Source organism: Ornithorhynchus anatinus, chromosome 13 (assembly GCF_004115215.2).
Source record: "Ornithorhynchus anatinus isolate Pmale09 chromosome 13, mOrnAna1.pri.v4, whole genome shotgun sequence".
In the NCBI taxonomy this organism is placed as follows: Eukaryota; Metazoa; Chordata; class Mammalia; order Monotremata; family Ornithorhynchidae; genus Ornithorhynchus; species Ornithorhynchus anatinus.
This window is the reverse complement of record NC_041740.1, coordinates 39,363,891-39,390,249: the sequence shown is the minus strand read 5'-3', so window position 1 is coordinate 39,390,249 and position 26,359 is coordinate 39,363,891. Positions and strand designations below refer to the sequence as shown.

At 61.9% G+C, this 26,359-nt stretch overlaps 4 protein-coding genes across 4 annotated transcripts; 1 reads left to right on the top strand and 3 right to left on the bottom strand.

The window, feature by feature from the left end:
- Nucleotides 1–1,013: 1,013 nt before the first annotated feature.
- Nucleotides 1,014–3,257, bottom strand: LTB4R (leukotriene B4 receptor). The gene is made up of 2 exons (XM_029078269.2): nt 3,039–3,257; nt 1,014–2,644 (listed from the first exon to the last, which is right to left on the bottom strand). The coding sequence occupies exon 2, from the start codon at nt 2,519–2,521 to the stop codon at nt 1,484–1,486; it is 1,038 nt and encodes a 345-aa protein (XP_028934102.1). The 5' UTR covers nt 2,522–2,644; nt 3,039–3,257; the 3' UTR covers nt 1,014–1,483.
- Nucleotides 3,258–9,703: 6,446 nt separating this feature from the next.
- LTB4R2 (leukotriene B4 receptor 2) lies at nt 9,704–10,750 on the bottom strand. Its single transcript, XM_029077395.2, has one exon. The coding sequence runs from the start codon at nt 10,748–10,750 to the stop codon at nt 9,704–9,706; it is 1,047 nt and encodes a 348-aa protein (XP_028933228.1).
- A 7,423-nt stretch (nt 10,751–18,173) lies between these two features.
- CIDEB (cell death inducing DFFA like effector b) lies at nt 18,174–21,791 on the top strand. The gene is made up of 5 exons (XM_029078270.2): nt 18,174–18,372; nt 18,517–18,661; nt 20,927–21,085; nt 21,181–21,371; nt 21,480–21,791. Exons 1-5 carry the CDS (start codon nt 18,320–18,322, stop codon nt 21,610–21,612), a joined length of 681 nt encoding a protein of 226 aa, XP_028934103.1. The 5' UTR covers nt 18,174–18,319; the 3' UTR covers nt 21,613–21,791.
- Nucleotides 21,773–26,029, bottom strand: NOP9 (NOP9 nucleolar protein). Its single transcript, XM_029078268.2, has 10 exons — nt 25,763–26,029; nt 24,176–24,622; nt 23,757–23,864; nt 23,446–23,587; nt 23,154–23,346; nt 22,859–22,999; nt 22,650–22,769; nt 22,335–22,571; nt 22,132–22,237; nt 21,773–21,993 (listed from the first exon to the last, which is right to left on the bottom strand). Exons 1-10 carry the CDS (start codon nt 25,947–25,949, stop codon nt 21,836–21,838), a joined length of 1,839 nt encoding a protein of 612 aa, XP_028934101.1. The 5' UTR covers nt 25,950–26,029; the 3' UTR covers nt 21,773–21,835.
- Between the last annotated feature and the right edge of the window lie 330 nt (nt 26,030–26,359).

Sequence of the window (26,359 nt, the reverse complement as noted above, 5' to 3'; positions counted from 1 at the left end):
TGCCGGTTAACTAGGTCGGGCACGGTCTCGCTCCCTCATGGAGCTGACAGTGTAAGGAGGAGGGAGATCAGGTATCACCATCAGGCACAGAGAAGTGAAGTGACTTCCCCAGGGCCACCCAGCAAGCAATTGGCGGGCCCGGGATCAGAACCCCGGTCTTTCAGACTCCCAGGCCCCGGCTCTCACCACTAGACTACACCGTTTCCCAGGCCTCTGTGCCTCAGTTCCCTCAACCGTAAAATGGGGACTTAAAATACCTGTCCTTCCTCCTACTTGGACCGTGAGCCCCACCCAAGACAGGGACCGTGTGGGACCCGATTAACTTCTACCTACCCCTACCTAACGCTGCTTAGAACAGTGTTTGGCACCTAGCGAGCGCTTAAGAAGCACCATTCAAAAAAGGAGGGACTGAAACACAGGCCCCGAGAGCCCACCTACCTGCTCTCTCCCGTCCCTGCAATCAGAGCCGGCACCGAGCCGGGTATCAACAGGAAACAGCTGGTCCGATAGCTATCTGGGGCAACCCTCTGAGCGGTAGGCATCACCCCTGCACCCTCAGCCTTTCTGGGGCAGGGCCTACTGCTCTCTGAGGGGGGCGTGTGTACTTTTGGGGGGCTCAGGGTCACTGCGCGAGCCCGTGTGTGGGCACGAGCCGGGTGGCCGAGCTCGCCCGTGCAGCGGGTGTTTTCCGATGGGGGTCCAACGGTGTGTTTGATCTGCGGGTTTATCTCGTTTAGCGTTTCTCGAGGGGGGGATGGTATCTCTCTTGTCAAACTCATAATTCCGTGCGATCAGAACTGCCGATGTGAGACAGGGCCTGCCCCATCTGAAGCACTGATTTCCAGAGAGACAAAGGCAGAGACAGAGGCAGAGATCGTTGATGCGGGGATGGCAATTGTGGCGGGTCGGGTAGGTATTTGGCTCCAGCTCCATCCCGCGCCCCAGAACGGGCCGTGTCCCGCCCGTCCCTCCCCGCCTCTCTCCCGGAGGCGCAAGAAGGAGGCTCACAGAAGCGCTCGGAGAACGCGGTTTAATGAAACCAACTGGGAACCGGCCGGCTCACCGCTCCCAGCCCCGCGCTCCAAACTCTGCGCTCGACACTGACCGCAGCCCCGAAAGGGGCGGGGGACGTGGGGACCTCTCCCCGGGGGGAGTGGGAAGGCTTAGTATAGTGCCCATTATTAGTAGTAGTAGTAGTAGTAAGGAAACTGAGGCTCAGAGGTAGGCAGGGTCCAGCCCCCGGGCCCAGCCAGACAGTTCGGGGGGAAGGATGGAGAGAAGTCCCGGGGCATCTCCTCCTCCTCCTCCTCCATCACCTCCTCCTCTCCTCGTCCCTCTGGGCATTCCAGCGCCGGAGGTGGGGCTTCGTGGGCCGGGGGAGGGCAAGAGAGGTGGGGGCCCCCGGCTTTCCCCCCCCACGCCGGTCCCGGCCCCGAGTGGTCTCCCGCGGCGCGGGGCACGGTGGGAGTATCCCCGGCGGGGCTCAGTCGATGGGGTTGGTGGAGACGGTGAGGCTCTCGGCCGGGCCGGGCTCGGGGCCTCGGTTGCCCTCCCGGGGGCCGGACTTGAGGGTGGTCACCCTCCGGGCGCTGGAGCCCTCGGACCCGGTGCCCTCGAGCAGCTTGGCCACGAAGCCCACCCCGGCGGAGCGCAGCAGCCCCCCGCCGGCGCAGGCGTAGAGCAGCGGGTTGACGCTGCTGCTGAGGAAGGCCAGGGCGATGAGCACCTCCCGCGCCTTGCTCAGCCGCAGCCCCACCGGACCCTCGCGCGGGCCCAGCCCGCCCAGGGCCCGGCTGGCCTCGGCCAGGTTGACGGAGTGGTAGGGCAACCAGAAGAGGGCGAAGGTCACGACGATCAGCACGACCAGCCGGCCCGTGCGGCGGCTGCGGCGGAACCTGGTGGCCCGCAACCGGCGGCCGACGTCCGAGTAGCTGGCCACCACCGCCAGGAAGGGCAGCAGGAAGCCCGTGATGGACTCGAAGAGCAGGTGGAAGGCCACGTGGCTCAGCCTCGGGTGGACCAGCTTGCAGGCCAACCTGGTGCCGTTTCCCATCAGGGGCCCCAGCTTGCGGTAGGCGACGACCGGCGTGGCCAGCAGGGCAGCGGACGCCCAGATGACGGCCAAGACCCACCGGGCGGCCTTCTTGGTGCGCAGCTTCTGGGAGAGGAAGGGGCGAGCCACGGCCAGGGAGCGGTCCACGCTCATGGCGGCGATGAGCAGGACGCTGGCGTACATGCACAGCCCGCAGACGTAGTGGCAGAGGATGCAGCCGGACAGGCCGAAGCTCCAGTGCAGGCGGGTCAGGAAGTCCAGGAAGAAGGGACCGGTCAGCAGCACGGCCAGGTCGGCCAGGGCCAGGTGCAGGACCAGCAGGGCGGTCACCGAGCGGCGCCGGAGGCGGGCCAGGATGCTCCACACCACGAAGGCGTTGCCCGGCAGGCCCAGGCCCAGGGCCAGGGCCAGCACCCCGATGGCCAGGGGCACGGAGGCCGAAGGGGACGCGGGGGTCGAGGCGTTCATGGGTGTCCGACGGGGTCTGAGCGGAAGCGGAGGCGGGATCCGGTGGGGGCCGGGAAAAGGGGTCCATTGCCTCAAAGGGCCGCACAACCACTTCCTGCCCCCGGCGGACCGGCTTTGCACAACCTGTGGTGGCGGAGTTTCCGGCTGATGCCCCTGGCCCGAGGGGAGCAGATGGCTCCCGGGACCGCCCGGCTCCCCGCCGACCCCTCCCCCCCGCCCAAACCGGATCCCCCGGGACCACCACACCGCCCCCCCTCCACCCCGGGCCCCCGCGCCCTTCCCTCCCAGCTGGACCCCCTCCCCGGGGCCCTGCTTCCCTCGCCCCCTCTCCCAGACCGGCCCTTCGCCCCCAGCCCCGGCTCCCCAGAGGGAAACTGAGATCTGAAGCACCCCAGTGTGGGCAACCGCGGACAGAAGGCGGGGCCGAGATCAGGGACCCACCCGGGGGGGGGACCCCCCGGCTTTCCCAAGCCCCGACGCTCCCCATCCCCGCCACCTCGGCTCCCAGGGCACTTACGGTCCTAGCCCGGCGGGTGGGCCAGTGTCAGTTCGGTTGGCAGTCAGGCCCGGGGGGCGACTGTCCTCTCCCGTGCCAGCCTCGCTGCCCAGGACCCAGGTAGGCCTTCGCAGAGCGTTGGCTCAGGCGGCCGGGAGGAAGTGATGGGGTGGCTGAAGGGGGCGAGCGGCCTTGTCCCGAGGGGTGGGGCCGCCCTCCTCTTCCCCCCACCCCCGGGAAACGACGTGAGGCTTTCGTGGGGGGGTTGGGGAGCCCCGGGGGGAGGGTGGGACCGGATGTCGGGGCCCCAGCGGGGACCGGGGTGCGGCCCGGGGAAACAAGTTCTGGCCGGTGGGGATGAAGGGAGAGGAGGCCCGGCAGCCACAACCGGCTGAGTCAGGATGGAGGGAGGGAGGGAGGGAGGATGGAAGGGATGGGGGGGGGGCCGGGGGAGGGCTAGAGTTCGAATTACAGTTCGAGGGGAGGGATCTGAGGGATAGTTTGGGCCGTCGGTTGGGGTTTGGGGTGTGAGTTCAGAGAAAGGTTGGGGCTAATTTGGGGTTGTCTGTTGTTAGGGGATGAGTTCTTAGAGGAGTCTTAAGTATCTATGCCCGTATCTGTAACTGATGTGTGACTCTGGGCGAGGACAACCTGATGACCTGGTATCTCTCCCAGCGCTTAGAACAGTGCTTGGCATGTAGTGAGCGCTTAACCAAATACCGCTGTTCTTTATGTTGACGTCTGTCTCCCCCTCTAGACTGTAAACTCGGTGTGGGCAGGGAATACATCTGTTGAGTGTCACACCGTTCTCTCCCTAGCGCTTAGCACAGTGCCCTGCACACGGTCGGCGCTCAGTAAAGACGAGCGACTGACTGATGTAACTGTCGGGAGTTGGGGCGGGGGGGGTCCTGGCTCGAGTGTGGGACAAGGAGAAGCAACGTGGTCTAGTGGTTAGAGCATAGGCCTGGAAATCAGAAAAACCTGGGTTCTAATCTCGGCTCCACCACTTGTTAGCTAGGCGACCTTGGGTAAGTCACTTCACTTCTCTGTGCCTCGGTTCCCTCACCTGTAAAATGGGGACTAACACTGTGAGCCCCATATGGGACATGGGCCCCATTAATTTGAATCTACTCCAGCGCCTTGTACAGTGCGTGGCACGTAGTAAGCGCCGAACACACGCCATTTAAAAAAAAAAAGAAAGGAAGGGTGCCCGGGTCATCTCACTCAAGTTGGAGCCGAAAAGGTCTTTCCGTGCCTGCCGCTTCGGCTGGGAGTCAAGTCCCAGCCCTGCCACTGGCCTTCTGGGTGACCCTGGGTAAGTCACTGAACCTCTCTGAGCCTCAGTGGCCTCGTCTGTAAATTGGGATAATAATCTTAACCTCTCCCTGCCTTCCAGGGGAGCCGAGAGGAGGATAAAGGAGGATAATTGGCGGGGAAGCGCTGAGGAAAGGAAAGCAACGGGTGAGTTGCAGGGGCTTGTTAGTCAGGAGGGGAGATGGGAGTGGTCACTGAGGTTCAGGAATGGGTGGCAGGGGTGGGCAGAGGGGGAAAAGGGGGTGGACCAGCAGACAGGGTAGAGGGGTGGACAGGCCCTCTCTGTCCCTTCCCCTGCCACAGCCCACCCCGGTGGAATCCAGGGGGCCCGAGATCTCCAGAGAAGGGACCCCTCACCTCCTTCTGGACAGACCCCGCCTCCCGCCTCCCCGCCATCCGGCTAGGAAATTCTTCCTTCCGGTTGACCTCCATCCTTTCAACTGTGGTGTCAGCCAATTTCCTCTTGTTCTTTCCACAGAAAAGGAGAAAAAAAAAAGCAGTCATCGAGTAGACAGCAACGGTTCTTGGCTCACTGGCTCGGGTTTTACCCAGAACCTGGCAAACCGGGCGGACGGTAGCCGGGGACGGTCATCCTGGCTAGGATTGCAGCTAGAGGGATGAGAGGGGCCGGACGGGAGGAAGGCCAGCCGGCCAGTGACGGGGACGGGAAGTCAGAATTGATGATGAAAGGGCAGCTGGTGGCTGGGCGAGGGACTTGGAGCAGCGGGATCCCCCGCCCCCTCACTCTCCTCAGGCCCCCCCAGAACTGGCATCCGGCGGCGGGGGCTAGGACCCGCTCTGGGAAGTAGCCAAGAGGCCGAGGAAAGGAAATGCTTCAAAAGCTGGAGCATTTCTGAACATTAACCGTATACGTCTTCCTCTTATCTGTGCTAAACTTTAGTGGCTTGTCTCCCCACTTCCTCTAAACCGTGAGCTGATAGAGGACAGGGATTATGTCTTCTAATTTTACTCTACCAAGGGCTCTCTCAGTGAGCACAGTAGGTGCTCAGTAAATGCTCTCCGTGGAAAGATCGCCGACGACGACAGGGAACGACCCAGATGAGAGGGGCTGGAGGGTGGGGAAATCCCTGGAAGGACCCCGAAGACCCCGGCCCCACTTTAATTTATTGATTTATATTAATGTCCGTTTCCCCTCTGGACTGTTAGGAAATGTGTCTGCTTACTGTTCTATCGTACTCCCCTAAGCGCTTAGTCCAGTGCTCTGCACCCAGTAAGCATTCAATAAATCGGACCGAATGATCGACGTCCGAGACAGAAGTGACCTAAAAGGAAGAGGTGCGGCTCTCGGCCCTAAACTAAAACCAGAGAAGCAGCGCCCCGGCCTGGGAGTCAGAAGGACGTGGGTTCTAATCCCGGCCCCGCCACTTGTCTGCTGTGTGACCTTGGACAAGTCACTTCACATCTTTCAGTTCCATCCTCTGTAGAAGAGGGATTAAGGCTGTGAGCCCCATGGGGGAGTGTGTCCAGCCTGACTAGCTTGTATTTGCCCCAGCGCTTGGTACAGTGCCTGCCCCATAGTAAACGCTTAACAAATATCAAACAGAACAACAAAACAAGAAGAAGTCCAGACAGAGGAGTGGACGGGGAGGGGGAGAGAGGATGCTCTAGGCGCCCTTCAGTGTGAGTCATCTGGTCGTCCAGCGACAACCCCCTCGATTCCTCTGGGTTGGATAATGATGGATAATAAGCGCTTACTATGTGCCAAGCACTGGTCTAAGCTCTGGGGTCCTCAGGATGTCCCACACGGGGCTCCCAGTCTTCATCCCCATTTGACAGATGAGGTCACTGAGGCACAGAAAAGTTGTCACTTGCCCAAAGTCACACTTCATTCATTCATTCCGTCTCACTGTCACCCATTTCACAAACCACACAGTTTCACATATTTCTGAATCCACCACAGCACTTCAGTATGATCTCTGTATATTTAGCCCGGGCTTAGTTTACGCCAAATACCTTTTCTCCTGAGGAAGAAAGTGACAAAAACGTTTGGCTCAGCTTCCCCGGAAGGCGAGGAAGCGACACGGCTGTGTTTTTCTTCCTTTTCTTCAGAAGCTCCCTGCTAAAACGTCATCTTCTCTCCCATTAAGTGGCTGCCAAGCTGACGACAAGCTGATGACACTTGACAAGTGGCGGGGCCGGGATTCGAACCCATGACCTCTGACTCCCAAGCTCGGGCTCTTTCCACTGAGCCACGCTGCTCAATGAAATATCATCATCATTGTCATCATCATCATCATCATCATCCTCCTCATTATCGTCATCATCATTCTGGTATTTTTAAGTGCTTACTATCGGCCAACCTGATTTGCTTGTATCCACCCCAGCGCTTAGTACAGTGCCTGGCACCTAGCGAGCGCTTAACAAATATCACAGTTATTATTATTATGCGCCAGGCATTGTAATAATAATAATGATGATGGTATTTGTTAAGCGCTTACTAGGTGCCAGGCACTGTTTTAAGCGCTGGGGTAGACACAGGGACATCAGGTTGTCCCACGTGGGGCTCACCCTTTTAATTCCCGTTTTACAGATGGGGTCGCTGAGGCACAGAGACGTGAAGTGAATTGCCCAAAGTCACACAGCGGACGAGTGGCGGAGCCAGAATTAGAACCCACATCCTCCGACTCCCAACCCCTCGCTCTTTCCACTAAGCCACGCTGCTTCTCTGTACTAAACGCCGGGGTGGATAGAAGCAAATCGGGTGGGACACGGTCCCTGTCCCACGTGGGGCTCACAGTCTCCATCCCCATTTGACAGGCGGGGTAAATGAGGCCCAGAGAAGTGAAGCGACTTGCCGAGGGTCACACAGCAGACAACTGGTGGAGGCGGAATTAGAACCCATGATCTTCTAACCGGGACGCTGTGTGAGGGGGTCGGGGGTAGGGAGGGGTAGGCCAGGCCTCCCACAGTGAGGGGACCCCCATTTCCAGCCCCAGCTTTGGGGCCCCTGGATCAGCAGCAGGGGTGAGAGTATGAAAGGAGGAGAGGGCGGGTCCTTTTAAAAATACATATATAGTACACGTTAAGCATTTACTATGTGTAAACACTGTGCTAAGCGCTGGGGTGGATGGATATAGGTTAATTAGATCGATCCCAATCTGTCACAGTCAAAGCGAGAGAAGGAACAGGAGAAGTGAGCCAAAGAGAAGTTAAGATCTTTGGAAACGCCGAGTTCCAGGAACTCCAACCCCAATCTCAAGACACTGGGTGGGGCCAGAATTGTGGAGAAACAATGCGATTTACTGGAAGGAGCCCGGGCCTGGGAGTCAGAGGAGCTGGGTTCTGATTCTGCCTGTCTGCGAATGAACCTGGGCAACTCACTTCACTTCTCTGGGCTTCGGCTACTTCATCTGTAAAATGGGCATTAAGAGCCCCGTGTGGGACGTGGACCGTGTCCGGCCTCGTACCTACCTCAGCGCTTACTACAGTGCCTGGAGCATAGTAAGCACTTAAAGATTACCGCTGAAAACGAATAAGCAAAGAGCGTCCCATGATGGTGGGCGTTTTGGTGCCCCTTATCGCCGCTGCTTTGATACCGAAGTAGTGTTTTGCCGTCTCCCCCTTTTAGACTGTAAGCCCGTTGTTGGGCAGGGATCGTCTCTATCCGTTGCCGAACTGTACATTCCAAGCGCTGAGTACAGAGCTCCGCACACAGTAAGCGCTCAATAAATACGATTGAATGAATGAATGGATACCAGCCAGGACTCTGGGGTCCCTGGGGAGGGCAGTGCGGGAGAAGGTCAGAAATGACTGCCCTGTCCGGAGCCCAGCACCCCGTAGCTTTTGTTTCTTTACGGTACTTGTTAAATACTTACTATGTGTCAAACACTGCTCGAAGCGTTGGGGTAGATAAAAGCGAATTAAGTTGGCCACAGTCCCTGTCCCACTCGGTGCTCACAGCCTAAGTAGGAGGAAGAACAGGATGACCGACGCCCAGAGAAGTGAAGCGACTTGCCCGGGGTCACCCGCCAAGCATTTGGCAGAGAAGGGATTCGAACCCAGGTCCTCTGACTCCCAGGCCTGTGTTTTTCCCACGAGGTCCCGCTGCTTCTCAGCTCACACATTTTACCCCAAACCCAAGTGTCCCTCCGGACGGGAGTGACACAGGAGCGTCCACCTGTTTCACTTCATTTCGCCGAGGGCCGGGGAGGCGTCAGGAGGCCCAGAGTCCGAACTCCAGGTTTTCCAAACTGGACCCCGCCTCTCCAGCGCAACGGGGAGAAATGGGAGCTAAGGAACCGGGGGGACGGGGTCTGGGGGCTCCTGGCACCTTTGGGGGGTTAAAGCTTTATGGAAGTCACCTGCAAAAGTTTGCAAAAATACCTGGATTTAAAAAAAAAATTTTCATTTTGGAAGTCGACAAACCGGGTAGGCGACCGGGGAGATAACCGGCTCCGGGCAAACGCGCACAGAAATGTGTTTATTCATTCATTTATTCATTCGTTCATTCAATTGCGTTTATTGAGCGCTTACTGTGGGCAGAACACTGTACTAAGCTCTCGAGAGAGAGAGTACACTAGAACAATCAACAAAGCAGCGTGATCCCGTCTATAGAGCCCCGGCTTGGGAGTCAGAAGGACCTGGGTTCTAATCCCGGCTCCCCCACTTGCCTGCTGTGTGACTTTGGGCAAGTGGCTTCCCTTCTCTGGGCCTCAGTTCCCTCATCTGTCAGATGGGGATGGAGACTGTGAACCCCATGGGGGAGGGGGACTGTGTCCAACCTGATCAGCTTAGATTTACCCCAGCGCTTAGAACAGTGCTTGACGCAGAGTAAGCGCTCCACAGATACCATCATCATCGCCATCACTCCCAGCTCACAGAGAGCGGAGTGGAATAATAATAATACTGGTGGTGTCTGTTAAGCGCTTACTACGTGCCGAGCACTGTTCTAAGCTCTGGGGTAGATTCAAAGTCATCCCTTCATTCTTGCATTCAATCGTATTTAGTGAGCGTTTTCTGTGCGCAGAGCACCGTACTAAGCGCTCGGAAGGTACGTCAGCAATAGACGCAATCCCTGCCCACGGCGGGCTCAGTCAGGTTGTCCCACGTGGGGCCCCCAGGCTTAATCCCCCTTTTGCCCATGAGGTCGCCCAGGGAAGCGAAGTGACTCGGCCCGGGTCATCCAGCCGACAGGGGGAGGAGGCGGGATTAGAACCCACGTCCTCCGCCTCTCGAGCCCGGGCTCTCGCCATTGGGATACCCAGCCTTCCACAGCCTGACCCACGTGGGCCCACACTCACACTCACACACACACTCACACTCTCACTCAGCGAAGGGAGGCCCGCCCTTGGGTCCCCCCCACCCCCCACCGCCCCCGTCCCCCAAATCCCAGGGAGAGGACGCCGGGGTCCTCAGGGGCTCCAGTCCTGTCCTGGGCGCTTGTCGGGGGGCTTTCCTGCGGCCCCGAAGCGGGGGTGGGCCCTGAGCTCCAGGGTGCCCTCCCGGGAGCGCCCCCCGGACCCGCCCCCGCGCAGCTCCCCGGAGCCGTCGAAGAGGCGGGTGAGGAAGCGGGGTCCGGCTCGGGGCAGCAGGTGCCCGGCGGCGAAGAGGTAGAGGAGGGGGTTGACGCTGGAGCTGAAGAAGGCCAGGGCGGTGGCCCCGGGCCTGGCGGCCTGCCCGGCGCCCCCGAGCCGGGCCAGGGTCCCCCCGGGGGGCGCCAGGGCGGCGGCGGCCTGCAGCAGGTTGACGGCGTGGTAGGGGGCCCAGAGCAGGCCGAAGGCCAGCAGGATGGCCACCACCAGCCGGCCCGTCCGCCCCGAGCCCCAGCGGCCGCCCCGCAGCCGGGCCAGGGTCACCCCGTAGCAGCCCAGGACCAGCCCGTAGGGCAGCACGAAGGCGGCCAGGGTCTCCAGCCCCAGGTGGGCGGCGGCCTGGGCGGGCGACGGGTGGCACAGCTGGCAGACCCGGCCGCCGCTCAGCCGGCGGTAGACGGCGGCGGGCACGGCCAGGACCAGCGCGGCGGCCCAGACGGCCAGCAGCAGGCGGCGGGCCAGGGCCGGCCGGCGCAGGGCCGGGGCCAGGAAGGGCCGGGTGACGGCCAGGCAGCGCTGCAGGCTGAGCAGGGCGGTGAGCAGGACGCTGGCGTGCATGCTCAGCGCGCACACGTAGTAGACGGCCTTGCAGCCCACCGGGCCCAGCGGCCAGGCGCGCCCGGCCAGGAAGGCGACGAAGACCGGGGTGAGGAGCAGCGCGGCCCCGTCGGCCAGAGCCAGGTGCAGGGCCAGCGTGGCCGCCAAGGGCCGCCCCCGGGGCGGGCTCCAGCCCGCCAGGCTCCACACGACGAAGCCGTTGCCCGGTAGGCCCAGCAGGGCCGCCAGCACCAGGAAGGCCGTGCCCGTGGCCCGCGACGCCGGCGACGTCAGCAGGGTCTCGTTGCCCGGGGGCCGGTGGCACGGCATCGTCGCCCTGGTGGGGGGGGGAGGGAAAGGAGGAGTGGGGTCTCTCAGACAGGAGCCCGGTCCTTCCCGTCTCTTGGGCCCTCACTGGGTGCGGAACAACCGGACTCAGCGCCTGGGAGAGGACGATACGACAGCCGATCCTATCTCTTGGGCCCTTACTAGGTGCCGGACAGCCGGACTGAGCGCTTGGGAGAGATACAGCGGTCGGTCAGTCGTGTTTATTGAGTGCCCACTGAGGACAGAGCACCTACTGAGCGCTTGGGAGAGGACGATACAGGTCGATCGGGCCTGTGCAGCGTAGCACTGAGCAGTTGGGAGAGGGCAATATAACGCCGAAACAGACACATTCCCTGCCCACAATGAGTTTACAAGGCTAGAGGGGAAGACGGGCACGAATCGAGATGAACAAATGTCAGATGGGGACGTAAGCGCTGTGGGAATGGGGCGGGGGGCGGATGAATAGAGGGAGAGAGTCAGGGCGACGCAGAAAGGAGTTGAAGAAGAGGGAAAGTGGGGCCGTCAGGGAAGGCCGCCCGGAGGAGGTGGGCCGTCGATAAGGCTTTGAAAGGGGGAGAGAGTCGTCGTCTGTGGGATACGAGGAGGAAGGATGTTCCAGACCAGAGGCAGGACGTGGGCGAGAGGTGGGTGGTGAGATAGTGGAGATGGAGGCCCAGTGAGAAGGTTGGTGTCAGAAGAGCCGAGTGTGCGGGCTGGGCTGCATTAGGAGAGAAGTGAGGTGAGGGAGGAGGGGGTGAGGAGATGGGGGGCTTCAAAGGCAGTGGGGAGGACTTTCCTTTTGCTGCAGGGGGAGTGGGAGAAGAGGAGGAGGGGGCATAGGAAGGGGGTCGGGGGAGGTGCTAACTCTGTTGCCCAAGCGCTTAGTACAGGGCTCTTCACACAGTAAGCGCTCACTAAATACCATCGTGGGCTGACTGATTGAGGGAGACCCACCCTCCAAGCCTCCCCCATCCTCTCTCAGCTTCCCCAGGCCCCCAGCCCGTCCCCCCCTTTCCGAGGACGCTCCCCCAGCAGCCCGCTTCGGCCTCGGCCTGGACCTCCGGGACCACCCTACCCTCCGACCCCCCCGGACAGAGACTCACTCCGGGGGTGGACCAAGCTCCCTTCACCCCTCACCCCTCAGATAGAGGCTCACTCTGGGGTGGACCAAGATCCCCTCACCCCCGACCCCCCGGGCAGAAACTCACTCTGGGGTGGATCCGGTGCCAGGGGTCTGGGCGGACCCCGGGCCTGGGCTCCAGCCCCGGGCTGCAGCTCCGACTTGGGGACCGTCCTGCCGTCTGGACGGCTGGGAAGCGGGAAGGGGAACGAGAAAGAGAACGGGAGTAGGCCCGGGGAAGGACGCGGGCGGGGCTCATCCCATCCCATCGCCCCGCAAGTCCGGGCCTGTAGGCACCGCCTCCCCTTCCCCGGGAAACAGGATGACCGAGGGGGGCAGATAAGGTTGCCGGGGGGCAGGAGGAGGAGCAAGGACCACCAACCTCCCCCCGCCACCCCTTCTTCCCCTGCAGGGGCAAGAGGATCTAACCTTCCCCCACCTGGTCCTCCAGGAACCCCCCCACCCCTTTTCCAAGTCCCTCTCCTCCCCCTTCCGAGGATCAAATAACCTCAAGCGTGTGGATAATAATAATCATAATAATTACAATATTTGTTAGGCGCTTACTATGTGCCAAGCACTGTTCTAAGCCCTGAGGGAGACCCAAGGTCATCAGGTTGTCCCACGCGGGGCTCACAGTCTTTATCCCCATTTTACAGATGAGGGAACTGAGGCACAGAGAAGCGAATGAACGTGGATGAAATCCTCGGCATTCCCCCCCCCCCGCCAAACCCCGTCCCCTCTTCCTCCTTCCTCTGCTGTCTCCTCCCGGGCCTCCGGATGGGAATCGGGGTACCTGCCCTTGCGTTAGGCCATCGGACCCCTCCCCGCCTTTCCAACCGAGCAGTGGTTTATCTCGAAGGCCCAGGAAGCCCTCGAGCCATGGTGTTTATTAGTAATACTATTGGTACCTGCTGAGCGCTTACTTCGGGCCAGGCACTGTACGGGCTGGGGGAGAATCAAGCAAATCGGGTTGGGCACGGTCCCTGTCCTACGTGGAGCTCATCGTCTTAATCCCCATTTTACAGACGAGGTTACTGAGCCACATGAAAAGTGAAAGACCTCGCCCAAAGGTCACCCAGGAGACAAGCGGGGGGAAAGAAGTCCTTCCGAATCCCAGACCCGGGCTCTAACCACTAGGCCATTCTGCTTCAGCGTAATAACAGGATCCTTGGATGGCCTCCAGAGAAGGTGAGAGAACTGATTAGTTGATTCACACTCTAATGAATAAAGCCTTAATGAAGCCACATCTTCTCCGAGAGGCCGCCCCTGACTAAGCCTCATTTCCTCTTTTCCCACTCCCTTCTGCGTCACCTGATTTGCTCCTTTTATTCACTCCTCCCTCTGCCCCACTGCCCTCGTCCGCAATTCTTTATTTATTCATTCATTCGATCGTATTTATTGAGCGCTTACTGTGTGCACAGCACTGTCCTAAACCCTTGGAAAGTCCAATTCGGCAACAAATAGAGACGATCCCTGCCCAACGTCGGGCTCACAGTCTAGAAGGGGGGAGACGGACAGCAGAACAAAGCAAGTAGGCAGGCATCGATAGCATATTTATTTATTTTTATTATTGATCTATGTTAATGTCCATCCCCCCTCTAGACTGCCCTTGTGGGCAGGGAATGAGCCTGTTATATCGTTGATTGTCCTCTCCCAAGCGCTTAGCACAGTGCTCTGCAGAGCAGTTCAGAGGGGGCCGTGGTCTTCCCTTGCTGTGTGTGTGTGTGGAGGGGGTGTCTGTGTCCCCCAGTGCCCTGCTACTGCTGTTGTGGTTGAGTGGGAATTAATAATTTTAATTGTGGTATTTAAGTGCTTACTAGTTATTATTTGTCATTATTATTTGGTATTAATAATTCATTAACTAGTTATGGTATTTGTTAAACGCTTACCATGTGCCAAGTACTAAGTCCCGGGGGAGATATGAGGCCATCGGGTTGTCCCACTTGGGGCTCACAGTCTTCATCCCCATTTGACAGATGAGGGAACTGAGGCCCAGAGAAGTGACGCGTCTTGCCCAAGGTCACACAGCAGACAGGTGGCGGAGCCGGAATTAGAACCCACATCCTCTGACTCCCAAGCCCGTGCTCTTTCCACTACGCCACGCTGCTTCTCACTAAAGTACTATTTAGCAATCATAACAGTAATAATAATGATGGCATTTGTTAAGTTCTTACTCTGCGCCAAGCACTGTTCTAAGCGCTGGGGTAGATACAGGATCAGCAGGTTGGCCCTCGTGGGGCTCACGGTCTTCATCCCCATAGGTAGTAAGGGCTCAACAAATACTCTTGATTTGCTATAAGCTCTTTACGGGCGGGAACGTCCTTGCTAAATCTGCCCTACCGTTCTCTCCCAACAGTTTAGTCCAGTGCTCTGCACATAGTGTCTGTTTTGCTGTCCTGGAACGCCCTCCCTCCTCGCCTCCGCCAAACTAACTCTCTTTCAAGCCCTACTGAGAGCTCCCCTCCTCCAGGAGGCCTTCCCAGCCTGAGCCCTCCCTTTCCCAGAGAAGCAGCGTGGCTCAGTGGCAAGAGCCCGGGCTTGGGAGTCAGAGGTCATGGGTTCGAAACCCCGCTCTGCCGCTTGGCAGCTGTGTGACTGTGGGCGAGTCACTTCACTTCTCCGGGCCTCAGTTCCCTCAGCTGGAAAATGGGGATGAAGACTGTGAGCCCCACGTGGGACAACCTGAGCGCCTTGTATCCCCCCAGCGCTTAGAACAGTGCTTGGCACATAGTAAGCGCTTAACACATACCAACACTATTATTATTTCCCTCTGCTCCCCCTCCCGCCCACCCTCTGCTCTTCCCCCTTCCCCTCCCCTCAGCACTGTGCTCATTTGTGTGTATTATTTATCACCCTATTTATTTTATTAATCAGATGTATATCTCTTTGATTCTATAGATCTTGATGATAGGGTCTTGTTTTTGTTTTAATAATGTTGGTATCTGTTAAGCGCTTACTATGTGCAGGGCACTGTTCTAAGCGCTGGGGTAAACACAGGGGAATCAGGTGGTCCCACGTGGGGCTCCCAGTCTTCATCCCCATTTTCCAGATGCGGTCACTGAGGCCCAGAGAAGTGAAGTGACTCGCCCACAGTCCCCCAGCTGACAAGGGGCAGAGCCGGGAGTCGAACCCATGACCTCTGACTCCCAAGCCCGGGCTCTTTCCACTGAACCACGCTGCTTTTTGTTTTGTTCAGTTTTGCTCTGCTGTGTGCCCCGTTTCGACCGTGAGCCCATCATCGGACAGGGATGGCCTCTTATCTGCTGCCCAATCCTCCATTCCAAGCGCTTAGCCCAGTGCTCTGCACAGAGGGAGCGCTCAATAAATACGATTGACCGGATGAATGGGGAAGCGGCGTGGCTCAGTGGCAAGAGCCCGGGCTTGGGAGTCAGAGGTCAGGGGTTCGACTCCCGGCTCTGCCACTTGTCAGCTGGGGGACCGTGGGCGGGACACTTCGCTTCTCTGGGCCTCAGTTCCCTCCTCTGTCAAATGGGGATGAAGACTGGGAGCCTCCCGTGGGACCACCCGATGACCCTGGATCTCCCCCAGCGCTCAGAACAGTGCTCTGCACAGAGGAAGCGCTTGACAGATACCAACCTTATTATTATGATGACGAATAGGGAGCGCTCAATAAATACCACCGATGGATGGATTTTTACAAAAAGGTGCGCTTCGCCCCCGCGGCCGCTAGGCGGAGACAGCGACGCCGGCTCAGTCGGTCCCCGGGGGTGACGTCACGGCGGTGACGTCACGGGGCGTGACGTCACGGTCAGCTGGCCGGCCACGCTGAACCCCCAGCTGAGCTGGACTTGGACCCCAGAGGCTCCTCTCCTCCTCCTGGCCCTGCCCCTGCCCAGAACAGTCATCATCTCTGTGGTAGGTGTTTCGGCGCTCACTAGGTGCCCGGCACCGTACTAAACGCCCAGGGTGGATCCCAGCAAATCAGGTTGGACACAGTCCCTGTCCCACTTGGGGCTCACGGTCTCAGTCCCCGTTTTACAGGTGATAGAAGCACGGAGAAGTGACTTAACAATAATAATAATAATAATAATAATAATAATAATGGTCTTTGTTTAGCACTTACTCTGTGCCCGGCACTGTACTAAACACCCGGGGTGGATCCCAGCAAATCAGGTTGGACACGATTCCTAGCCCACCTAGGGCTCACGGTCTCAATCCCCATTTTACAGGTAATTAAGGCACAGAGAAGTGATTTGATAATAATAATGATGGTCTTCGTTTAGCGCTTACTCTGGGCCCGGCACTGTACTAAACGGCCGGGGTGGATCCCAGCAAATCAGGTTGGACACAGTTCCTATCCCACTTGGGGCTCACGGTCTCAATCCCCCTTTTACAGGTAATAGAAGCACGGAGAAGTGACTTAATAATAATAATGATGATGATGATGATGGTCTTTGTTTAGCGCTTACGCTGTGCCCGGCACTGTACTAAACGACCAGGGTGGATACCAGCAAATCCGGTTGGACACAGTCCCTGCCCCACGTAGGGCTCACGGTCTCAATCCCCATTTTACAGATGAGGTAATGGAGGCATAGAGAAGTGACTTAATAATAGTGAATAATGATGGTCTTTGTTTAGTGCTTACTCTGTGCCCGGCACTGTACTAAACGCCCGGGGTGGATCCCAGCAAATCAGGTCGGACCCAGTCCCTGTCCCACGTGGGGCTCATGGTCTCAATCCCCATTTTACAGGTGAGGTAATGGAGGCATAGAGAAGTGAGTTAATAATAATAATGGTAGTCTTTGTTTAGCGCTTACTATGGGTCAGGCACTGTATTAAACACCCGGGGTGGATACCAGCAAATCGGGTTGGACACAGTCCCTGCCCCACGTTGGGCTCACGGTCTCAATCCCCATTTTACAGGTAATAGAGGGACAGAGAAGTGATTTAATAATAATAATGATGGTCTTTGTTTAGCGCTTACTCTGGGCCCGGCACTGTACTAAACGCCTGGGTGAATACCAGCAAATCAGGTTGGACACAGTCCCTGTCCCACTTAGGGCTCGTGGTCTCAATCCCCATTTTACAGATGAGGTAACAGAGGCACAGAGAAGTGACAATAATAATAATGATAGTCTTTGTTTAGCGCTTACTATGGGTCGGGCACTGTGCTAAGCGCTTGGAATGGGGTGGAGACAAGCAAATCGAGTCGGACCCAGTCCCTGTCCCATTAAGAGAAGCAGCGTGGCTCACTGGAAAGAGCCCGGGCTTGGGAGTCAGAGGTCATGGGTTCTAATCCCTGCTGTGCCACTTGTCAGCTGGGTGACTTTGGGCAAGTCACTTCACTTCTCTGGGCCTCAGTTACCCCATCTGTAAAACGGGGACTTAGACTGTGAGCCCCACGTGGGACAACCTGATTCCTGTGTCTACCCCAGCGCTTAGAACAGTGCTCGGCACATAGTAAGCGCTTAACAAATGCCAACATTATTATTATTAACCTGATCACCTTGTGTCCTCCCCAGCGTCTTGCACATAGTGAGCGCTTAACAAATGCCATGATTATTATTAGGGCTCACGGTCTCAATCCCCATTTTACAGATGAGGGAACGGAGGCCCAGAGAAGTGACTTGCCCAGGGTCACACAGCAGACGAATGGCAGAGCCTGGATTGGAGCCCCTGCCTCTCTTCATTCATTCATTCATTCATTCATTCATTCATCCATTCATCCATCCATCCATCCATCCATCCATTCATCCATTCATTCATCTTTACAGAGCGCTTACTGTGTGCAGAGCACTGGACTAAGCGCTTGAGAGAGGATGATAGAACAACAGACGGACACATTCCCTTGAATTGAGAAGCAGCGTGGCTCAGCGGCAAGAGCCCGGGCTGAGGAGGCAGAGGTCACGGGTTCGAATCCCGGCTCTGCCATTTGTCAGCTGGGTGACTGTGGGCGAGTCACTTCACTTCTCCGCGCCTCAGTTCCCTCATCTGTCAAATGGGGATGAAGACCGGGAGCCTCAGGCGGGACCACCCGATGACCCCGTCTCTCCCCCAGCGCTCAGAACGGTGCTCTGCACAGAGTAAGCGCTTAACAGATACCACCATTATTAATCCCTGCCCACCAGGAGCTCCCAGTCCAGAGGGGGAGAGAGACTTGAATGGAACTAAATAAGTAAATAAAGAAAGAGCAGATCCGTGCGTAGGTTCTGACCCCTACCCGGGACCCTTTGCCCCCAGAAGAGGGAGGCCTCTCCCGGCCGGGCCCCGGTGGACTTCGGCCCCGGGACTGCCCCGCGGGGCCGGGGCCGACGGCCAGAGTCCGGCCCTGACTCACCCCCACCTCCCCCCGCCCCGGAGCGCCGGCAGTCCAGGCAGGCCTCGGCCCAGCGAAGCCCGCAGGCCCGGACCCCGCATCCGAGGCCCCCCCGCCCCCCCCCGAGCAGGAGACCCCCCCGCCCCGGCCCGGGCCTCCCGCCGCCCCTTCCACCATGGACTCCGCCAGGGACTACGTCTCCGCCCTGTCGCCCGGCTCCTTGCTCAGGTGAGACCCCCGACCCCTTTCTCCTCCAGCCCGGTCTGGCCCGGGGGGTGGTCCCCCTCCGTCCCCCTCCCCGCACCCCTTCCTCACCCGGGCACGGTCCCCGAGATGTCTGCCACCCTCGACCCTCCCCGCCCCCCCGGCCAGGTCGGTGTCCAACGTGAGCTCCCAGCTGGGCCGGAGGGTCTGGTCCCCGGCGCCCCCGCCCCGGCGGCCTTTCCGGATCTGTGACCACAAGCGCGCCACCCGCAAGGGGCTCACGGCCGCCACGCGCCAGGAGCTGCTCGACAAGGTGAGGAGGGGGCCGGGGCAGGGCCGAGTGCCAGCTTGGTGCTGAGCCAGGCCCTCGGACCCGCCCCGGTGAAAGAATAATGACCTGACGATAACGTTGGCATCTGTCAGGCGCTTACTGTGCGCCGAGCGCTCTTCTAAGCGCTGGGGTAGAGACAGGGTCGTCGGGTTGTCCCGCGTAATCCCCGTTCTACAGATGAGGGAACTGAGGCGCAGAATGATCGTTTAATAATGTTTGTTATTCCCTCACTATGTGTGGAACACTGTTCTCCACGCTGGGGTGGATACAGGGTCGTCGGGTTGTCCCGCGTGAGGCTCCCGGTCTTCATCCCCATTTGACAGATGAGGGAACCGAGGCCCAGAGAGCTGAAGTGACTTGCCCACGGTCACCCGGCTGACGAGTGGCAGAGCCGGGACGCGAACCCATGACCTCTGACTCCCCAGCCCGGCCTCTTTCCGCTGAGCCACGCTGCTTCTCTAATAATCATGGTATCCGTTAAGCGCTTACTGTGTGCCAAGCACTGTTCTAAGCACCGGGGAGGATACGAGGTGATCAGGTGGTCCCACGTGGGACTCACAGTCTTCACCCCCCTTTTACAGATGGGGTCACTGAGGCTCAGAGAGTAATAATAATGACGTTTGTTCAGCACGCACTCTGTGCCAAGCACTGTTCTAAACGCTGGGGTAGATACAAGGTCATCAAGTTGTCCCATGTGGGACTCACAGTCTTCATCCCCATTTTACAGATGAGGTGACGTTCTCTGAGCCTCAGTTACCTCATCTGTAAAATGGGGGTGGAGGCTCAGAGAATCATCCTAATAATATGTTGGTATTTGTTAAGTGCTCACTATGCGCCAAGCACCATTGTAAGCGCTGGGGGAGATACAAGGTGATCAGGTGGTCCCTCGTGGGACTCACAGTCTTCATCCCCATTTTACAGATGAGGGAACTGAGGCTCAGAGAAGTGAAGGGACTTACCCAAGGTCCCAGAGCAGACAAGTGGCAGATGCGGGATTGGAACCCACGTCCTCTGACTCCCAAGCCCGGGCTCTTTCCGCTGAGCCACAGGGCCCGGAGCCCATTCCAGACGGTTATTCTCCTCCTCCTCCTCCTCCCTATTATCCCCCTCTAGCTTGTTGTTGCTGTCTACCAACTCTATTACACTGTAATAATAATAATAATAATAATAACGATGGCATTTGTTCATCCATTTAATAGTATTTATTGAGCGCTTACTATGTGCAGAGCACGGTACTAAGCACTGGAGAGGATCCAAAGTGATCAGGTTGTCCCATGTGGGGCTCGTAGTCTTTAATACCCATTTTACAGATGAGGGAACTGAGGCCCAGAGAAGCGAAGCGACTCGCCCCCAGTCTCACCGCTGACAAGTGGCCGAGCCGGGATTCGAACCCATGACCTCCGACTCCCGAGCCCGGGCTCGTTCCACTGAGCCACGCTGCTTCTCTAATAATCATGGTGTCTGTTAGTGCTTACTATGTGCCAAGCACTGTTCTGCGCACTGGGGTAGATACAAGGTAATAATAATAATGATGTTGGTATTTGTTAAGCGCCTACTACGTGCAGAGCACCGTTGTAAGCGCTGGGGGAGATCCAGGGTCATCGGGTGGTCCCACGGGAGGCTCCCAGTCTTCCTCCCCATTGGACAGATGAGGGAACCGAGGCCCAGAGAAGCGAAGCGACTCGCCCAAAGCCACACAGCTGACAGGCGGCGGAGCCGGGATTTGAACCCATGACCTCCGACTCCCCAGCCCGGGCTCTTTCCACCGAGCCACGCCGCTTATCCCCCCAGCGTCTGGTCCAGTGTTCTGCCCACGGAAATCGCTCGGTAGATACGACCGACCGACCGAGGAGGCGGCAGAGGCCGTGGGCACCCCTGGGGCCGTCACGCGAGGCCGCAGGGGCAGGAGAAGCAGTGTGGCCCGGTGGATGGGGCACACGCCTGGGAGTCAGGAGGAGCTGGGTTCCAATCCCGGCCGCGCCGCCCGTCAGCCGGGCGACGGCGGGCAAGTCGCTTCCCCGGGCCTCGGTCTCCCTCCTCCGTAAAAGGGGGATTAAGCCCGGGAGTCCCGCGTGGGACGGGGACCGCGTCCGACCCGCCGATCCGGTATCCACCCCAGGGCCGAGCGCAGCGCCTGGCACACGGTGGGCACTCAACGCGTACCGTAGAAGAAGAAAAGGGGGGGGCCGGGGGCCGCGATGGGAGGGGGGCAGCCGGCCGGGACTCACGGGGGGCCCCGTCCCGCAGGCCACGGGGGCGCTGGGGTTGAGCGGGGCCCCGGCGGCGGCGACGCTGGTGCTGGAGGAGGACGGCACCGCCGTGGACGGCGAGGATTTCTTCCAGCTGCTGGAAGACGACAGCAGCTTCATGGTGCTGGGGCCCGGGCAGAGGTGGAGCCCCGTCAGGGTGAGAACCTCCCCCCTCCCGAGCCTCAACCTCAACCCGGCGAAGCCCCCCGGGCCCGGGCCGGCCCTGACGGGGGCGGGGGGGGGGTCTTGCAGGGGAGCGTGCTGGCGTACGGGCTGGGCCGGGAGAAGCCGCGCCACAGCAAGGACATCGCCCGCATCACCTTCGACGTCTACAAGCAGAGCCCCCGCGACCTCTTCGGCAGCCTCAACGTCAAGGCCACCTTCTACGGCCTCTACTCCATGAGCTGCGACTTCCAGGGCCTCGGCCCCAAGAAGGTGCTCAGGTCAGAGTCCCGTCCCCCCCCCCCCCGCCCGGCGCGGGCCCGGGCCCTCCCCCGGCCTCCCCCCCCCCCCCCCGACCCCAGCCTCCGGCCCTCCCTCTCCCCCCGCAGAGAGCTGCTGCGTTGGGCGTCCAGGCTGATGCAGGGCCTGGGCCAGATGCTGCTGGGCATCTCCTCCACCCTGCGCCACGTCATCGAGGGGGCGGACCAGTGGCAGGGGCAAGGCCGGCTCCACGCCTACTGACCCGGGGGGCTCGGCCTCCGCTCCCCGGGCCCCGCTTCCGGACCCTCGGCCGCCGTCCGGAGCCTCCGGCGCCGCCCCCCCCCCCCCGGCCCTTCTCCCCTCCCTGGGGCATCCCCCTCTCCCCGCCGCGGCCCCTGGCCGGCCGCGAGTTCGTCGCCAATAAAATAGAAAAATATTTATTGATGAGATCTGCGGTTTCCCGCCCCGGCCCCTCCCCGCGGGCTCAGTCTCCCAGCACGGCGCTCAGCGCCCGTCTCCGCTTGGCGGCCGCGCCCTGCTGCTTCTCCCAGTCCTGCCGCCGCTTCAGGAAGTGGCCCAGGGCCACGTTGCGGGCGACGTGGTGGCCGAAGGCGTCGCTCAACAGCTCCCGTTCCCGCTCACCTGCGGAGAGCCGGCGCTCGGTCCCCGCCGCCCGGGACGAGACCGCCGCCCGCCCGCCCGTCCCCGCTCTCTCAGGGTGCGCTTCCGGGACGGTGGGGGGGCGGGGGGGGGACGGGGGGTTCCCCGCCCGGTCCTCACCCAGCTCGGCGGCGATCTCCTGCCGGGCCCGCAGGGCGGCCCCGCTCCAGATGGCGTCCAGGACGCGGCTCCCGTGGCGGCTGCAGGCCAAAGCCACGTAGTGACCCTGCGCGGGGCGGGAGGCGCGGGGGCCGGTCGGCGCGGGCGGGGGCCGGACCGGCTCGCCCCGCGGGGAGGAAGGGACGGGAGGAGTCGGGACCGACCTTGAGCGGGCGCAGCGCCCGCCGTCGCTGCTTGTCCGTCACGGTGGGGCTGGCGAGCAGGGCGTCCAGGACGTGGGAGCCGGCGGGGCTGCGGGCCAGGGCCAGGAGCTGGGGCCCCGTCAGGGCGGCCAGGCTGGCCGCCACGGGCCCCGGGGACGAGAAGTGCAGCAGGTGCTGGACCAGCAGGGACCCGGGGACCGTCACCTCCGCCAGGGGCCGGGCCGAGGCCGCCTCCGCCTGAGGGGGCCGGGGAGCGTGAGGGCCCCGCCGGGGGGGCCCCCCCGGCCCCCGCGGCCCGCCGCCGCCCCCCCTCACCTGGTGCTCCGACGGCGTCTCCTCTTCCCCCAGCTCGTAGTAGACCTCGTACGACAGCAGGGAGGCGAAGAGGGGCAGGCAGGCCTGCCGGCGCGACGGCGGCTTGGCGCAGTGGAACGCCTGGGGAGGGGCACGGGCAGGGGGGCTGGGAGAGACGCCCCGGGGCCCCAAGGTGCCGCCCCCCGCCCGGCCCCGGCTCCTTGCCTGACCTCCAGCAGCAGCTGCAGGGCCCGGGGCTGGTGCGTGCCGAGGCGGCGGCAGGCCCCCAGGAGGGCGGTGACCACTCCCACGTGGCCCCGGGCCAGGACGGCCTCCAGCGCCGGGCTCAGCTCTTCGAACACCTGCGACAGCTGGGGGAGAGGAGGGCGGCCGGGCGGCGGGGCCCGTCCCGTCGGCGCGGCCCCCGCCCCGGCTCCCCACCCTAGCCGCGCCGGCCTCGGGGGTCGCCCGTCGAGGAGGGCTCGCCCCCGCCCCCGCCCCGTCCCTCCCCGCCGGGCTTCTCACCAGCTGGGGGGTGGTGATGGCATCCAGGAGGCGTTGCAGGGGGAAGTTGGCGATGGGGTGGGCGGCCAGGGCCCGCAGCTGCCCCCGGAAGTGCTCCTCGAAGAGGCGCTGGAGCCGCGGCGGCTCCGACACCAGCAGCACCCGCTCCAGGAGCCGGGAGCTCGTCTGGTCCTTCAGGAACAGCAGCAGGGGGCTGGGGCGACAGAGCCCGGCGGCGGGGCGGGGGTCACGGAGAGGGGGCGGCCGGCCTGGCCCCCGGCCCCCCGCCCCCCCGCCCCGCGCCGGCCCCCACCTGCCCTCGGCGGAGGGGTCCCGGGCGCTCAGGTAGTCCACGACGGCGTCGCAGAGCCGGGCGCAGTCCTGGGGCAGCTTGAGGCTCAGCACCCGCAGAGCCATCTGCAGGCAGAGGCTGGACACCTTGTGGGTGACGAACACTGAGGGCGGCGGGGGGAGGGGGAGCCCCGAACCGTGAGACCCCGGCCGGCCCCGGGGGGCAGAAAACGGGGGGAGGGGGCTTCGGGTGGGAGCCCGGCGGAGGGGGCGGGGAAAGGACCCCCCGCCCCCTCCCACCCGGCGGAGGACGCCTCCCCTCTTCCCGCTCACCGGCGATGTCCTCCAGGAAGCCGGCGCTCATCTCCCGCAGGAGACTCAGGAAGGCGTCGGGCGCGGCAAAGTCGGCGGGCGGCGAGTCCCGCGCCGGGGCGCGGCGTCCTCCCGAGGCACAGACGGGGACACCCTCCGGTTACGCCGGGAGCTCCCCCGGGCCGCGGCCCCGGGGGGAGGAGGGGGACGCCTGGGTCTTCCCGCCGCCCTGCACCCCCTCCCCAAGCCGCGACTCCGAGCTCCACGCTCTGCCGAGCGGCAAGGGGCTACGGGGCTCTCTCCCTCGGGGAGGCGGCGGGGCCTCGCCGAGGGCGGTCGGGGAGGGCTTCGCGCGCGCGTCCTCGGATCGCGGACGTGGCAAATGACGTCTCCGTATCGATGACCGGATCCGCTGACGCGAGCCGCCCCCCGAAACTCACCTCGGGGCTGGGGGCCGCGCGGCCGGGCCCCCTCGGACTCCAGGACGGTCCCCCCGAGCACCTGCAGCAGGGTCCTCACCACGAAGCTGCCGTGAGTGTCCCCGCTGAACAGGGGGAAGGCGTCCCGCACGTCGGCCCCCAGCGCCAGCACCAGCTCTTCCAAGCGCTCGTGGCTCCGGTGTTCCTCCTCCTCCTCCTCCTCCTCCTCCGGGCGGGGCGCCCCCAGCAGGCGGGGCAGCTGCAGCAGAGCGCTCTGCAGCACGTGGGCCCCGCTGCGGTGACAGGCCACCAGGCGCAGGTGAGGGCGCAGGGCGGTCAGCAGACGGCAGAGCGGGGCGGCGGGGCTGACGGCCAGCAGGTCCTGCAGCACCGCGCTGCCGGCCCCATCCGTGGCCAGGGCCAGGGCCTGCGTCCCGGCCTCTTCCAGCACGTTCCGCACCAGCAGCCCTGACCGAAAGGGAGGAGAGGGGAGATGGGGGAGGTCCCGGCGGGGCCCGGACCCGGGTCCTGATCCCGGCTCCGCCGCGCGCCCGACGGGTGGCTTTAGGCGAGGCGCTTCTCCGGGCCTCCGTTTCCCCGACTGTAAAATGGGGACTCGATCCCCGTTCTCCCTCCTACGTAGACCGTGAGCCCCGGGTGGGACGGGGACGGGGTCGGACCCGATTCATCTGCACCCGCCCCGCCGCTTAGAACCGCGTTTGAGCCCCGGTCGGCGCTTTACCGATGCCGTAGTGAAATCCTGTTAGACCTAGGCCATCCGCCGAGGGGAACGAGCCCCCCTCTAGCCCCATCCCACCCCGAGCCTTCTAACCCTTCCTCCTTCGCGGAAGCAGCGTGGAAAGGGCCCCGGGCTTGGGAGTCAGGGGTCACGAGTTCGAATCCCCGCTCCGCCCCTTGTCAGCTGGGTGACTGCGGGCGAGTCGCTTCCCTTCTCGGGGCCTCGGTTCCCTCGTCTGTCAAATGGGGATGAAGCCCGGGAGCCTCCCGTGGGACCACCTGGTGACCCCGTATCTCCCCCAGCGCTTAGAACAGTGCTCGGCACCTAGTAAGCGCTTAACAGATACCTTATTACGGCCTAGTGGCTAGAGCCCGGCCCAAAGAGTCGGAAGGACCTGAGTTCTAATCCCCCTCTGCCCCGCGTCTGCTACCTTGGACGAGTCACTGCACGGTGCCTCAGTTTCCCAGGGGGGCTTACGACCGTGAGCCCCACGTGGGACAACCTGACGATCGCCTCTCCACCCCGGCGCTTACGACGCTGCCCGACACGTGGGAAGCGCTCAGCCAATACCCTCCCCCCTCGTCACAGCCTATCCTCTCTGCGCGTGGCTCGGTGGCAAGGGCTTGGAGCTGGGTTCGAATCCCGGCGCCGCCCCTTGTCAGCTGTGGGGCTTTGGGCGAGTCGCCTCCCTCCTCCGGGCCTCAGTGACCTCATCTGTCAAATGGGGCGGCAGGCTGGGAGCCCCACGTGGGGCCACCTGATGACCCCTGGGTCTCCCCCAGCGCTTAGAGCAGTGCTCGGCACCGAGTAAGCGCCTAAGAGAGGCCGTGGGGAGGAGGAGGAGGAGGAGTGAGGGTGGGCGAGCGTACCCCGCTCCTGCCCGTCCGGGGGCGTCTCCTTCAGCGCCGCCTGCGCCCTGCGGAAATAGGCCAGGGCCTCGGGCTCCAGGCGCGGGGGCGCGCCGCGGGGACGCTCGTCGGGGTCGCGCGCGTGGCGGGGGCGCGCCGGCCCCTCGCCGCCTTGCCGCTGGGGACGCGGGCGCGGGCCCAGACCCATGACGGGCCGACGCTTCTCCCCCCGAAAGGACCGGACCGCTCGCCGCTCCTCGATGGCCGCCCCTCCCTGCCCCGCTGGATCCCGTCGGCCCCCGCGCTCCGCCCCCCTCCCGCCACTTCCGCCCCGCTGGATCCCGTCGGCCCCCGCGCCCCGGTCATCCCTTCATCCCTTCCTTCCTTCCTTCCTTCGCTCTACTAAACGCTTGGCATCTACAATTCCCTCGCTCCTGCCCCGCTGTATCCCGTCGGCCCCCGCGCTCCGCCCCCCTCCCGCCACTTCCGCCCCGCTGTATCCCGTCGGCCCCCGCGCTCCGTCCCCCTCCCGCCACTTCCGCCCCGCTGGATCCCGTCGGCCCCCGCGCCCCAGTCATTCATTCATTCATTCATTCGCTCTACTAAACGCTTGGCATC

Bases quoted from the DNA above. Each gene is read 5' to 3' on its own strand.
- LTB4R (XM_029078269.2), bottom strand. From the start codon at position 2,521: ATGAACGCCTCGACCCCCGCGTCCCCTTCGGCCTCCGTGCCCCTGGCC.
- LTB4R2 (XM_029077395.2), bottom strand. From the start codon at position 10,750: ATGCCGTGCCACCGGCCCCCGGGCAACGAGACCCTGCTGACGTCGCCG.
- CIDEB (XM_029078270.2), top strand. From the start codon at position 18,320: ATGGACTCCGCCAGGGACTACGTCTCCGCCCTGTCGCCCGGCTCCTTG. The intron at 18,373-18,516 runs GTGAGACCCCCG...CCCCCCGGCCAG, and splicing joins TCGCCCGGCTCCTTGCTCAG to GTCGGTGTCCAACGTGAGCT. The intron at 21,086-21,180 runs GTGAGAACCTCC...GGGGTCTTGCAG, and splicing joins AGAGGTGGAGCCCCGTCAGG to GGGAGCGTGCTGGCGTACGG.
- NOP9 (XM_029078268.2), bottom strand. From the start codon at position 25,949: ATGGGTCTGGGCCCGCGCCCGCGTCCCCAGCGGCAAGGCGGCGAGGGG. The intron at 23,865-24,175 runs GTGAGTTTCGGG...GTGCCTCGGGAG, and splicing joins GCGCGGCCCCCAGCCCCGAG to GACGCCGCGCCCCGGCGCGG. The intron at 22,572-22,649 runs GTGAGGGGGGGC...CGGCCCCCTCAG, and splicing joins AGACGCCGTCGGAGCACCAG to GCGGAGGCGGCCTCGGCCCG.